The following is a 14,986-nucleotide window of genomic DNA, read 5'->3' as shown; positions in this document are numbered from 1 at the left end:
TCTAGTTCTGTGAAAAATACTGTTGGTAGCTTGATAGAGATTGCATTGAATCTATAGATTGCTTTGGGTAGTACAGGATATGGCCACTTTGGAAGACAGCTTGGCAATTTCTTTCAAAATGAAATGTATGCTCACCATACTATCCAGTAATCATATTCCTTGGTATTTATTCAAGCAGTTGAAAACTTGAGTCCACACAAAAACCTGCACATGGGTGTTTTTGCAGCTTTATTCATAACTGTTCAAATTTTGAAGCAACCAAAATATCTTTCAGTAGGTAAATGGGTAAGTAAACTATGGTATATCCAAAAGTGGAATATTATTCAGCACTTAAAAATACGAATATCAAGCCAAAAAAGGACATGGAAACTACAACGCATATTATTAAGTGAAAGAAATCAGTCTGAAAAGGCTAAGTATTATATCATTCCATCTATATAACATTCCAACTATATAACATTGGCAACAACCAAAGGATCAGTGCTCTCCAGGGGCAGGGAGTGTGTGAGAGGAATGAATAGGCAGACCACAGAAGATTTTTAGGGCATGAAAATACTCTATGATATTATAATGATGGATGCATAATGATAATGCATGTCATTATATATTTGTTGAGACCCATAGAATATACAATACCAAGACTGAGCTGTAATGTAAACTACAGACTTGGGGTGATAATGATGTGTCAATTTGATTAATCAGTTGTAGCAAATGTATTGCTCTGTGGGGGAGGATGTTGACAATGGGAGAGGCCATGCATGTGTTGGGCAGAGGATAAGTGGGAAATCTCTGTGCTTTCAGTTTTACTGTGAACCTAAAAATGCTCTAAGAAAATAAAGGTTTTGCAAAAAGGCTTCTTTGTTTTCTGCTTGTTCACTCTCTTCCATAGTCCCTTCTTCCCTTAATCACTAGGTGCATTCTCTCTCTTACTAAAAAAAAAAAAGATATATATATATATATATATATATATATATATATATATATATATATATTTGGCTGCACTGGGTCTTAGTTGCAGTATGTGGGATCCAGTTCTGGGATCAGAATCAAACCCAGGCTCCCTGCATTGGGAGCTTGGAGTCTTAGTCACTGGACCAGCAGGGAAGTCAGCTAAGCTCACTCTCTTGCTCTTTTTTAGTGTTATCCTTGGATGTTACCTGGCTTCCTTAAGATAACTGTGCTAACTGAGTAACCACTAACTGTTCTGTTAAGACCCACACTTCTCCGTACTCAGAGTGACAGGTATCTCAGGATGTCTTCCTCTGTGTTCCCATTAGGGAGATTGCTGGCCTCCAAAGGGCTCAGTCTAGTCATTTCCTATTTATTAGTTATATTGATCACCACCCCCAGAGGGATGACAGAAACCCTGGCACAGATATTAACTCCACAGTACAGAACACATTTGTTCATCAGCCAAGAGCTCTTTCAAACACTGTTCAAAAGATTAAAGAAAGGCCAGGACGACTTCACTCTTCATTTTTTTGTGTGACCTATTTCTATCTTCCCTGGCTGAATTGTTAACAGTGTTCTATATTATTTTTCAAGACAAGCATCCTAGCCAAAAAAAAAGTTTCTTTATGAACATTTTTTATTAGATTGAGCCACAACAAGTCTCCTAAAGCCTGACTGCATGGAGCCCCGGGGCACCAAAAATGCTGGGCAAGAGCTCCTTCCTTGCAGAGCAGACCTCCAAACAGTGCACCAAACCTTCCTGCCTCTGCCTTTATGCAGGGACTACACAGCCAATTCCTTATCCAGCAGATTCAATTTACAGCATTTTATTTTCCAAGAATGGCACTTTAGGGAAATCAGGCTTACCAATTGGGCCATCTTAAAAGAGCTTATAATTGAATGAGAAAACTGAAGTTGTGCTTTGACTTCTCCTGACTTGGCTTTCTTTTGTCAGTCAGTCAACAAATATTAATTGAGTGCTAGACTGCGTTCTAGGCAGAGTGCTGGGCGGTGGGAAAGAGGAGGGCAGATAAGACAGTAGAATACCCGCCTTTGTGCCGTGAACTGTCTGGCCTACTGGTCCCCTTTCCACAATCATCTCTCCATTTGGTGATGGAATTAAAGGGGACAGTGTTTACTTACAAAGCCATTCACATTTATCACATGGAAGAGGTAATGCCATCCTATGATCACAGCAGTGCTCTGGAAGGCTTAGGGAATATTAGGTAAAGTGAATTTCCCTTTATACCATCACAATGACAATAAGTGCCTACAGAAATGGCCGCTTACCAAGTCGGTAATAGCGTTTACAAAATACATTGCAGATTTTGGAAGACAGCCACTAGGCAAATTGCAAAATGTAAAACTTTTCCCTATTTGCCTGTCAATTCATTTGAAAATTGAACATTCCTCTTGAAAGAAAAACAGGAAACTAGTCTTGTGAACTGGGCTGCTTGCAATGGGCTTCTTTAAGGGTTACACAGCAATTATTGATGAGAAAGAATGGTAGCCCTCCAGAGAACTGGGCAATCAGTGTGAAAGCATTCCACATACAGGCAGGACTTTTGAAATTCAGACATGACCTGTGTTAACTCCCAATAATCCAAGGCAGGGGTGTTATATAGCAGAGATTTATAACTGGTATTATTTTATTAAATCACACCATAGATTAGCACTCTAGATTCATCATAATTGTACAGAAAGCCAGTCCAAGACCAATAGCATCTCTCACCCATTGAGAGACATTTGATGCAAGGACACATACACACATATGTTATGTATGATGCCAAAAGCCAAGCAAAAAGCAAGAAATTTGGTCCACTGTGCAGACCTCTCTGAATTAGATCTTCTGCATCAAGATAGAAAAACATCAGGATTATCAGGTTTTTCAATTTTTCAACAAGTGTTTTGGCATTTTGGCATCAAATAATTAAAATCAAATTTTCTCTCTCCCATCACACCACAGGAAAAGGCTGATCCAGAGGCAGAAAAGAACCAAACATATTACAGCATGTGAAGAGATAAAATCAAATGCTTGCTCTTGATAATAAGTAATTGTTCTTTCTGTTGCATCAAGTTTATCTTATGGATTATTTTCAGAATATATCACTGAAGTTAATCCATTGTTACATTCTGGCAAGTTCTGAAGATCTATCAAATTAGTTTGCCATAAAGGATGGATTTCAGAAAAGCGATGGGTCTACTCATTTGCTTTTGAGTTCCACAATCTTTTCTGTAGTGAAATCAAAGAAAGAAATGACAAATAGACATTACTCAGATAGCTAAGGAAAAAATGATTTTGCTCATTAGAATGCACTTGATACATTCAATTGTTTCTGTTGGTGTGAACCATGAATTAATTCTTATTTAAGTTCTACTAAAGAATATTGTGCTTCCTTGATGGCTGAGTGGTGATGAATCCATTTACAATGCAGGAGACTCAGGAGACATGGGTTCAATCCCTGGTTCAGGAAGATCCCCTGGAGGAGGGCATGGCAACCCACCCCAATGTTCTTACCTGGAAAATCCCATGGACAGAGGAGCCTGGCTGACTATAGTCCAAAGTGTTGCAAAGAGTTGGACATGACTAAACATGCAAAGAATATTGTACTCATTGACTTCTATCCACTGTTAATGAAATCAATGGGAAAAATGGATAGTAGTAACTTACTCTCTCTCTATATATATATGGCCATCCCTGTGGCTCAGTCAGTAAAGAATCCACTTGCAATGCAGGAGACTGCCTGCAATACAGTAGCCCTGAGTGTGATCCCTGGGTCAGGAAGATCCCCTGGAGAAGGAAATGGCAACCCACTCCAGTATTCTTGCCTGTAGAATCCCATGGACAGAGGAGCCTGGTGGGCTACAGTTCATAGGGTCACAAGAGTCAGACATGACTTTGTGACTAAACCAGCCACACTCTTATATACTGTACTGGGCCTTCAGTAGTGCTGTAAATTAAGATGATGTAGCAGGTGTACGAAGTGTGGGGTCTGGGACGTTACACACGGAGTGTTGGTCAGGATGACAGTGAGAAGGAACAGAGGAGGAGGAGGAAGCCCTCATTCCCTGCCTCTTTTTTTCAAAATCATTCTTTCTCACTGTGACAAGTGAGATGACAGTGTTTTGGTAAGAATACTGGGCTAAACTGCTGAACTAAAAAAGAGCCTGAATACAAAAGCTCAACAGAAGTGCATTTCTTTCTCATAATAGTTTGAATGTAGGGGTGGGACTATAATGGTAGAAACCCACACTCACAGGAATATTCAGTTTCTCAGTTTTCTGAGACGCTACAACAGGATACTATGGACTGGGTGGCTTAAACAATCAACATTTATTTCTCACAATTCTGGAGGCTGGGAGCATATGAGATGAAGGCATCGGGAGATCTAGTGTCTGGTGAGGGCCTGATACCCGGATTGCACATGGCCAGCTCCTCTTTATGCTCACCTGGCAAAGAGCAGAGAGAGGAGGCACATTCACCTGTCTTTTCTTATAAGGGCACCAATCCCGGGTAAAAGAGCCACACCCTCATGACTTAACCACCCCAAAGGCCCCATCTCCTAATACCAATGCTTTGAGAGTTAGGATTTCAACATATGAATTGGGGGTGAAGGAGGGAGACATTAACATTCAGCACATAATAATGTGCATTGTTTATTATCTGTTTTCTTTTCTGCAGAGGTGGTACTAATGTGCTTGCTCAAGAACAAACTTCCGTTCCAGCAGCCTCACTGACACACATGTTTTCACTGTGGGTTAATTTGCTTTTTCCTATTTAAATGAGGTTGGAGTTCTCTGATGGCTCAGTGGGTAAGGAATCCACCTTCAGTGCAGGAGACACGGGAGATGCCGGTTCAATCCCAGGGTCAGAAAGATCCTCTAGAGGAGAAGATGGCAACCCACTCCAGTGTTCTTGCCTGGGAAATCCCATGGACAGGGAGTCTGGCCGGCTCCTCAGTCCATTGGGTAGCAAAAAGATAGACACGACTGAGCAATTAAACACACAAGGATCCTTTCGTTGTACAAGAGCTATTTGATCTCCTTTGCCAAACACTTTTTGTTGATGCCCTTTGCCCCTTTTTCATCACATTTCTGGATCCTTTTTTTAAAACTCTTGTTGACTATGGGAGACATTGTCCAGTTATGTCCTTCAGATAAACTTTAGAAGATAAACCTTAGAGTTTTTATTGCCCTTTCAAAGAATGTTTGTCTAGTCTTCATCCTCAAATTAGCCCTTTTGGAAGGAATCCTTCACGTATAAAGAAATCACTACTTACATTGATTATAAAGAAATAGTTTTAAAAAGGAAATAAACTGTTCAGAAGTTGTATATAATATTAACTTATTAAGTGTTTGTTGAATCAAGGAATAAATTATGGGTGGATGGATTAAAATTGATGCTGCAATGAAAAAACATTTTGCTTTTCAACTGTATTTTCTTTTTGATGCAAAATCAACTATCAAATTTAAATTTAATATCAGTTGGGAAGATTTGGCTTAAAGAAAAAGAATGCCCAGCTACTAGTGACTTCAGAATAGGAATTTATCCTTTCCTGTAACAAGATGCCTGAAGTAGGCAGCTCTAGTGTTGCTAAATGAGCAGCACAATGAAGGCATCAAGAAACAGACTCTTTCCCTCATTTTCTTGTTTGCCCTGAACACATCACTGTTCACACTTAGGGTTGTCCACTTGAGGCTGCAAAATAACTGTTGTAGCTTCAGAAATCACATCCCTACCGACTGCATACAAAGGCAGGATAAAGGGTTAAGAGCATCTTCTGAAGAGCATCTTCTTATCATAGAGAACTTGCCCAGAACCCCTTTCCTAGCATACTTATTCATCTCCTTCTCTAGCTGCATCACAGGCCCTCTGCTAAACCAATCATTGGCAAAGAGCTATGGGTCCTCCATGAAGGCTTTAGAAAAATGATGATTAATCCAACAGGGGGTTGACCCACCTTCCCTGAGCACATTGCTGCTTGTACTCAAACAAGTTTAGAAGGAAGGAAGAAAGAGTGTGGGAGGGGCTGGGAGCCAACAGGTGGGCAGACAGCCAACTTTGCACTAGTTACAAACTTTTCCAGAATAACTTTCTCTATTTATCTATACCTCCTATAAGTGCCTGTGTGTGCGTTTTGTGTAAAAAAAAAAAAATTAAGCCTGTTTATTTTTTTGGTCACACTGCATGGCATGCAGGATCTTCCCTGCTATCAAGGATAGAACCCCTGCCCCCTGCAGGGGAAATAGAGTCTTAACCACTGGACTACCAGGGAAGCCCCATGGATGATATTTTTTTGATAACTATGGTTTTTCCACATTCTTGGAAGAGAAGAATTATATTATCAAATGATTTCTCTTTTGTTTTAGTGTTAGAGCTCTTCCAGGTACTTCTTCAGAAAAATAATAGGAAAATAAGCATCTTGGGGGCTTAAGCCTCAGGTAAGTGTGACTGTGGGGAAGGCACTGTTCTGAGCAGGAGTGGGCCCCACAGAGCAGCCGGCAGGGCCCAGGTGACAGAGGACCACTCAGAGACCCCAAGAACAGAGACCCGATACTGACTTTTAAGTTTTCTTTTCCTGCACCGAAATGTCCTTAGGATAGATAGTTGTAAGCATTCAGTAAATCTTATCAACTGCATCCCAATATCAACTTTTTATTATTAATAGCAGTACCTGGTGTTAAAAAAAAAAAACCATGGAGCACAGGAGCAGGTTAGGAAGAACAGCTTGAAAGAGCAATTTCAGGACAGCAGAAAGCATTTAACCAGAAGAAGCAAACCCACAGAGGCTGAAAGTTGGTTAGCGATGCCAGGGGCTGGGGAGATTCAGGGGAAATGGATAGTGACTTCTAATGGGTACAGGATTTCTTTTCGGGACAATAAAAATGTTTTGGAATTAGTGGTAACAGTTGTACCATTCTATAAACATGCTAATGACTATCGTGCACTAAAAACGAGCAAGTTTTATGGTATGTAAATTATATTTCAATAAAGTCTGTTTTTAAAAGGATCAACACAGCAGCTGGGAACAGGAAGTAGTCAGCAACACTGGGCATGCTCAGTGAATCCTCAGAAACACTAGTCTGAAGGTCTGTACTTCTCAGGGTTGTTTAAGGTGAAGGATTAAGTTGACTTGTTTGCATACTAAATGAGTGATGGTCTGGAAAGTCTGGAGATCTTGGGGACTTGGCTATAATAGCAATAGCAAGCCCTTTCTTGGTTCTGTTTTCATGGTACCTCAACTGCTCCCTGGGTCCCTTGGTGCTCACAAACAGGACACTCTTCATACACACACATATAGGTTGTAGCCTTTCTCGTTCTGAGGACAGCAGACTCTATGGTCCTCACTGAGTTGCAATGAACTACCCACTGGAACTACCCACCAGCACTCCCACGTTCTCCAGCTTTAGGATGTCAGGTTGAATGCATCTCACCAAGAGGCAGGATAGCATAATGGCGAGTCAGCTGGGCACAGGAGTCAGACTGCCCGGGTTCAAGTCCGCTCCCACATCTACAGGTTACCAGCTAAGAGGTCAGGGGAAGTTACTTAGCCCTCCACACTGCAGTTTACTCTTTGTATTATTGGGATAATACTGATGCCAACCCGTAGAAATATTGTAAGAATTACATGAATTAGTCCATGTAAAACACTGAGAACTGCACCTAGCACCTAGCACCTAGCAAGGACTATAACAATAAACCTCAGATATTGTTATTTATAATAGTGTGCAATACAAAACATCGCTCCAACATCCAGTGCATTTGAGAAGCATGAATGTAGGATTCATCTGAATTGTAAACTGAAGACAAGGATGATAGGTAAAACCATGGGTTGTTTAAGACCATGGGTGATACAGAATAGATGGTAATTTTTAAGAGACCAGAGTGGCATATCTAATCCCTAGTCAGGGGTAGGGGTAAAAGCTTGTGTGGTGAAAAATGAAAAACAAACAAAACAAGCAAAAAAAACCAAAAAACCTCTTTTTAGTCCTTTTACCCCACGTTGTTGCTAAGAACCAGTCATTTATATTTGTGTCACTTGGGATTCTTTGTTGTTGAAAGTGGCAGAAATCTCAACTTAATGACTAAAGCAAATAAAAACAATTCTAAAAAAAGACCTTGTTTTATATCTGATAATCTGAGGTCTAGTGCTAACTTACAGGAAAGTCGTCTGAATGCCAGGACCCTGTGAAACCAGGACTCAGGACTCAGTTTCTCTCTCTCTCTCTACCACCCTGGTCCACCTCTCTGGATTGACTTTTCCCTGTTGTATCTTTTCCTGGTGGTAAGATGACAACAGTATGTCTGCCCCACCCCTACCCTACCCTCCTAGGTTCAAGGCCAGTGAAAGGAAAAATGTTGGTTAGTCGCTCAGTTGCATCTGACTCTTTATGACCCCATGGACTGTAGCCCACCAGACTCCTCTAGTCATGGGATTTCCCAGGCAAGAATGCTGGAGTGTGTTGTCATTTCCTTCTCCAGGGGATCTTCCCAACCCAGGGATCCAACTCGCATCACCTGCACTGGCAGGCAGATTCTTTCCTGCTAAACCACCAGGCAAGCCCAGAAGAGAAAAATAGGAAACTCAAGTCTTACCAAAAGTACCTTTGCACCTTCCTGCCTCTGACAGGTCCCAGGACCATCCCTGAATGAATGGAGTTCATCCATCCAAGTAGAGGAAATGCTTCCATTGGACTGGTTGGAGTGTCTCTACAAATGTTTCTACAAGTCTATTGACAGAAAAGAGTTAATTTTTTTGTCAAAAATGCAAACCCACAGTTTTAACCAGAAGGGAATTTTTTCAGTGAAAAACAATCATTGTACTGATTTGTCTGATAGTGGACTTAAAATATATATATATATTTTGTTCAGCTTTGCTGCTTTTCATGAATTCTCAGCTTCATAGAATAGCTACAGGATGCTGCCTTCTGGCATGCTGGCATTACCTTTAATGCTTATTTTGAAAGAAGTCATTATAACTCTAGTCAGCCATTTCTAACTGCAGCCATATGACAGCTCCTACCACTTAAATGGCTTCTAGAGGTACCTATGGAAACATCAATTGCTGATGAAAACAAGCAAGCCAGAACCAATCATAAACCATCACAATGACACTTACAAGCTTGTAGAGACAGACTGATGCCTCTGCTTTTTGCTTGGTTTTGATCTTTGGAAAATAAAGAAAAATAAAGTCTCAGAAGCATGCTGGCAAATAATGATTGTCTTCACCCTCCAAGTACCTCTCCGGGAGGGGGCTGACAGAAAGACTCCCCCTGGCTTCCCGCTTTGATGACGTTTCAAACTCCATTTAACTGAAGTCAGTTGTGGCTGGCTCTCACAAGACAGCATGAGGCAGGACTTTATTTTCACTTTACTTTTCCTTGACTGGGAAATGGGAGTGTTTTTGATGTTGTTGTTTGACACCAAACTGCCATGCTAATTTAGGAAGTTCCTGGTGGGGGGTGGGCCCTGCGCCCCAGATACTAAACACCACTCATAGGGGGCAAACACAAGCCACAGAGTGACAACAGAACACAGACGAGTCCAAGGCAAATTTCTGACAATATACCTTTTAGCAGAGACTCATACTTTATTTTGACAAATTTAAGATAGAAAAATATCATAAAGTGAATATAGCAGTTGCTCTTTTTGTAACACGGTTTAGGATGTGCAGTGCGACTTGAAAGGCCTAGCTTAACTGAACGGTCTCATTTCTGTTTGGGTTTCAGTTAACACTGAATTATACATCAGCCATTGCACTTGCTTGAAAGAAAACTGGACACAGTAAAACTGTTTTTGAAAAAGGTTATGGCAGTCAATAACAAATATTACAAAGCAATGAACTAAAACAACCTTTCAAATATTTTTAATTACTAAAAGCCAACTTTAAACTTCATGATTAAAGCTAAGAATTCAGTTTCAAAATAGTTTTAACATTTTCTACCAATAGAACAGTAGAGCACTTATATATCTTTTCAAAGTGAAGAAAACTAGAGTAAACATATTTCAGGTGACTTCAAACAGTAAACATCAATTCAGTGTATTTAAGTACGTCATTTCAATAATATATTCTTCCAAAGTGGCCATAAAAACTATAGTTCAAACTATCCTCAAAAAGGTGCCCCTGCATGTAATCTTTGAACTTAATTAAGTGCTGCCATCATCTCTATGCTCCATCTTTGGAGGGGGTGGTTGAAGGACTCTCCATATATGCAGATATTTGGTTATGGTCATAATGACCAAAAATGTGCCAGGAGTCTGCAGCTGAAACCCTGCCTTAGTTTGTTGGTCACCTTCCCATTCTTTTGCCTCTGTGATGCCTCTGGTATTCTCAGGCTAAATAATTGACACGGGTACTAATTTTGTTGCAGTCAGGCGTTTCAGCTTCTTTCTTTGCTCTCCTTCCCCACTCCTCCAAGCATGAAACTGGGAGGCTCCTCATTAAAATATGTCATCTTTCACATATAAAATAAGTGTATGTACATATATACACACGTGCATTTCCTTTTCAAGGACTGGGTAACTCCTCATTTTCTATCAAATAATCCTTCTTTATATACTTGGCTCCCCTAACTAACCTCCACACTTCGAGGTAAGCATCCTTTAATGAACTCCTGCCCACTTCTTCAGGGCTGTCTGAGATCTGCGAGCTCCTAGCCAACAGCGAGACCTCTCTGGGGCTGCCCCTAGCCTCTTGCCCACCCCTCTGAGTGGAGCCACCTGCTGCCTTCCCACCTCCTGACCCGCCACTTCCACCCTCTGGGGGCAGCTCCTCCATGACGAAGGGCAGCTGATCTCCACTCGGCTGCGCCTCTTCTCCCCCTGGCTGAGTCTCCAGGTCCTCATAGTTGCTCTGCTTTCTAGTTTCCAAAAATTTGGCCACACAGTAAATGATGGAGCCCAGGGTGTTCACCACGACGCCGGCAATGAATAGAGAGGTGGGCTCCACATCGCTGAAGGCCACCATACCCACCGTGATGGTAGCGATGCTCTTCACCACCCCCACGAAGCTGGTGGTCACCGCCGAGTTGATGTAGGTGCAGTGCAGCGTGGTGAAGTTCATGGCACAGCCGATCAGGATGCACGCCACGAAGATGGTCACCATGGCCGGGTCCTTCCAGCCGGGGAAGGTCCAGGCGTGGATCGAGTCGGTGCTGGCGAAGGATAAGACGACCAGCAGCGGGGTGGCGGACACGGCGATGACGTACTGCGCGGTGAGCGGCCCGTGCTCCGTGTCTGCGCTCGCCTTCTGGATGAGCACCAAATAGGCGGCGTGCACCAGCACCGCCAGCACGCCGGTGACGTACCCGATGGGGTCGCCGGTCAGGTCACCGGCTCCTGGAGCGCATCGAGAGAGGTCGGAGGAACGCGGGCAGGAAGGAAACAGAGAAGACACTGGGTTGGCGGGAGTTGGTATCCACTGGGGGCAACGGCGTAGGTTGGAAAGTAGGGTGTGCGCCCTAGCTCTACCCACACCTATCGAAAGGAAAAGCCAAGTACAGTCAATTGCCCAGTTCGAGGCAGGAGAGGCGCGCCCTCCCTTCCTTATCCTCGGGGGCGTCCCGTCTGCCTCTCTCCAAGACAGAGGCTCAGGACAGCACCGATGCCCTCGGGGTAGGCGCTGTGGCTTCCCCGAGCTGGCGCGGGTGTCGCCTCCCGCGTGGTACGTGGTACGGCTGCCGCCTCCGTGGGGCACAGAAGAGAGAGAGGGGCCCCGACTCGTGGCTTCTCCCCGGGCAGGCTGGGCATGGGGCGGCCCTCGAAAGAAGGTTTCCCGCTCCGCTGGCGCCCATCTCGCCCAGTCCTCCGCGCCCAACCTGCCCGAGTCTCAATCCGCCCACCTCTGCCTAGCGTCCGCAGCCCCCCGCGCGGCGCCGGAGACCCCAAGCTAGCCTCGGGGTTTAAGCTTGGCTCGCATCGTCCCTCCCCACTCCGGCCCCGCGTGACCCAGGGAAGTTCTCGGCCCCCTCCTTCCGTCTCGGCCTGGGGGCTCTAGCTCCAGGGCGGCTCGCCCACCCCCTCCCGGAGGAAGGAAGAAATAAAGGGGGAAGACGGAAGGGGGAGGGCGAGGAGGGAAGGGCGTGACGGAGCGAGACAAGCGCGGGGGGTCGGAAACCCGGAGTAGAAGTGAGAGTGGGGGCTCTAAAGGAGGAGGCCGGAGCGCAGAGGAAGACTCGGCTGGGTCTCAGGGGTCTCATCTGCTAGCGGAGCCACCGCGTTCCAAGCTCTCTGCCTCAGTCTACCTATCTGGAAGGGAGAGCTTTGCGCTGAGTGATCCCCGAGGTCTCTGGCTGGTGGGGCGGGGTGGGCCGGGGGTCCGCGCGGGTCCAGCTCACCTGCCAGAGCCGCGCCGCAGGTGGTGATGAGCACGGCCGCGAGCACTCCCGGCGAGGGCGCTCCGTTTTTGAGCACCAGGACGCCGATGAGCATGGTGACCAGGGGCAGGCAGCGCTTGAAGACCACGTACATGGGTAGGCTGAGGCCGCGCAGGGACCACAGCGTGAGGCTGGACTGCAGCGTCGACAGCACGGCGACCCCCGCGAAGGAGCGAGCCAGGTTCAGGCCGAAGGGGGGCACCGCGATGAACCCCAGGCGCCGCAGCAGCTCCAGGCTCAGCGCCGCGGTGGAGCTGGTCAGGCACTGCACCAGGGTCAAGAAGGAGAACTGGTAGCGGCTGATGAGGAACTTAAGCAGGATGTTGAGGGAGCCGGAGAAGACCCCGTGCGCGATGGCCACCGCGATGCCCAGCACGCGGCCCCGGCGGCACAGCTGCCGCATCGCGCCTGCCCCGCCGCACCCGGCGGTGGCTAAGCTCCGGGTCCGGCGGGAGGAGAGCGCGGAAGAAGGCCGGGATGAGCGGAGCGAGGGCGGCAGGGGCGCCCGCCCAACACCGCGGCCAAGGGCAGGGGGCGCCGGCTCGGCTGCGGAGAGAAGGCAGCTCCAGGCAGGCGTCCTCGCGGCTCGGCGGTTCCGCGTCCGACTGCCCCGCAGCTCCGGGGAGGCAGGGACGGGGGCGGGGGACTCCGAAAAGTGGCAGAGGTGGGGGGGCTGGTCTGAGAGGAGTGGCGGGAATCCTAGCGACAGAGACTTGTAAGTAGGTGACGAGCGGCGATGGGTTGTGTCCCGCGCGGTTTCACCGGCAGGGAGGACGCTCTGCGGCTGGAAACCCCGGCAGCTGCCGCGAGGGGGACCGGACTTGCTCCCCTCGGGCGCCCCAGCACCCGCCCCGGCCGGCTATCGGGGCGCGGGCCCCGCTTCTGCATTGCCAGCCGCTCGCGCTCGTCCCCCCTTCCCGGATCCGGGCTGGAGGATCGCGGGCACAGTTAAAGATGTTAGAAACAACAGCGTTCCGGGGCCGCGCCGCGTTTATTAGCCGCAACAAGTGACAGCGCTCGCAGCCCCCTTCCCCGCGAGATGCACCGGCTTTTCCACCCACGGTTTCTCCCGGCGCAGCCGCGGGACCCTGTTCAGCTGCCTGCCAGGGAAGAGAAACTTCGGTGCCCGCGGGTTGCCGGGCTCCCGGATGCTCGGGTGCCAACGCCCCAACGTTGAAGGAACCCAGAGCCCCCCAAGGACGCCACCGGGGCGTGCTTCACTTAGGGCGCGAGCCGTTCCCTTCCAGTCTCAGGCGACGCGCCTTCCACGGAGGGACCCGGGGTTACGCTCGCGGCTAGGAGGGCAGGGATGTTCCGGGGGGCGCCGTGGCCTTGCGGGGCTGCAAAGCCTGGGGGCGGGGGGCATGGACATCTATTGCAAGCGAGGCAACGATGTGAAATAAGCCAAAAAGCAGAATCTGAGTCCCAGTAGTGTCTAATGGTTACGGAGGATCGCCGGTTCCCAGGGGTGAGCCGGGAGCGACTGGAGGCTCTGGGGGGGATGCGGGCATGGAGGCAGGGGAGGGCACAGTCCCGAGGGCGGGATCCCGGGATGAGACTTGATACAGCTTTCTCTGGATCCGCGCAACCGACAGCCGGCCTCTTTGGGAAGCAGGACAACCCCTACCTCCTGGCTCCCCGGCCCAGAAGATGTCCGCCTCCCACGGGGCTGTTTACTTCTTATTTGGCTCAGAGTAAAAATAATGAAATTCTTAATTTCTGCAGGTGCAACACTTGTGTGTTCCATTGATCTGAATTTCGTTTTCTGTAAAGGAACGTCCGGACCTGTAAACTCAGCATCAGAGGGGTTCGCCCAGCCGAGGTCACCGCTAAGAGTGAGCACAGTTTGGTTTTCGCGCTACTTAAACATGGCAGGCTTGACCAGGGCTTGCGAGCGAGGAAGAGCGCTCGAGATCGCGGCGCCCGCCCTCTCCTTTTCTTCACTTCTGTTACCCACCAGGATCCCAGTCTTCTAACCACGACAATGACACACGACACATTCCCCCAGCAATTCTTTTTTGTCCTCCACACTTCCACCGCATCATTTCCAGTCCAGATGTTGAAGTCGCGATTATTATTGGTGCCAGAAGGAAAAGAACTGTTTACGTCGGGGATAGGTACCATCATAGCGATCTTCCATCCTTGCCCGCTGTGTGTGTGCTGGGAGCTCACGTGGGTGGGAGACCTGTCTCTCGCTGGGATGCCCAGGGCCTAGCAGGGCCACCTCCCTGCCCACCCCCCACAGGTGAGTATTCAAGAAAATGTCTTCAGAATGGCCCCTGTGTCAATTTTCCAGGAACAACACTGGATAGTATTATACTTACAGGCAGTGCTTCCGGTTCCCTGGGGAATTCGTGGGTTTGGGGTTTTTTTTGTGTGTGTGTACCTACAATCTGTGGTTACACACCATTGGCTATTTCAGGGACTCTGTTCTTCAACTGTTGATGTTATTTCTTTAGAAAATGAGGTTTGAAGCAACAGTTGACATTTATGTGTGTGGTATAAGCCTATATTCAAAGTACACATAAAAACTTTGAAAATTGATTTTTTAAAGACAGCATCAGCAAATACCACAGTTCTACTTCTAGGGGCTGTTCCAATCAAAGAATGGTGGTTTTAAGCCATATTAAGTGAGTATAAAGAATTGTCTGCACAGACC

The 14,986-nt window shown here is 46.9% G+C and overlaps 1 protein-coding gene across 1 annotated transcript; it reads right to left on the bottom strand.

Moving 5' to 3' along the window:
- Positions 1-9,562: 9,562 nt before the first annotated feature.
- On the bottom strand, positions 9,563-13,119 carry SLC35D3 (solute carrier family 35 member D3). Its single transcript, XM_043888399.1, has 2 exons — positions 12,289-13,119; positions 9,563-11,290 (listed from the first exon to the last, which is right to left on the bottom strand). The coding sequence occupies exons 1-2, from the start codon at positions 12,728-12,730 to the stop codon at positions 10,461-10,463; spliced, it is 1,272 nt and encodes a 423-aa protein (XP_043744334.1). The 5' UTR covers positions 12,731-13,119; the 3' UTR covers positions 9,563-10,460.
- Positions 13,120-14,986: the final 1,867 nt, after the last annotated feature.

Source organism: Cervus elaphus, chromosome 26, assembly GCF_910594005.1.
Source record: "Cervus elaphus chromosome 26, mCerEla1.1, whole genome shotgun sequence".
NCBI classification, from domain to species: Eukaryota; Metazoa; Chordata; class Mammalia; order Artiodactyla; family Cervidae; genus Cervus; species Cervus elaphus.
The sequence above is the reverse complement of the archived record's forward strand: the minus strand, read 5'-3'. Positions and strand labels throughout refer to the sequence as shown.

What these genes read in the sequence shown, in the direction of transcription:
- SLC35D3 (XM_043888399.1), bottom strand. Translation starts at nt 12,730, where the DNA reads ATGCGGCAGCTGTGCCGCCGGGGCCGCGTGCTGGGCATCGCGGTGGCC. An exon ending in CTGCGGCGCGGCTCTGGCAG is followed by an intron (nt 11,291 to 12,288) that starts GTGAGCTGGACC and finishes GATGCGCTCCAG; the next exon opens with GAGCCGGTGACCTGACCGGC.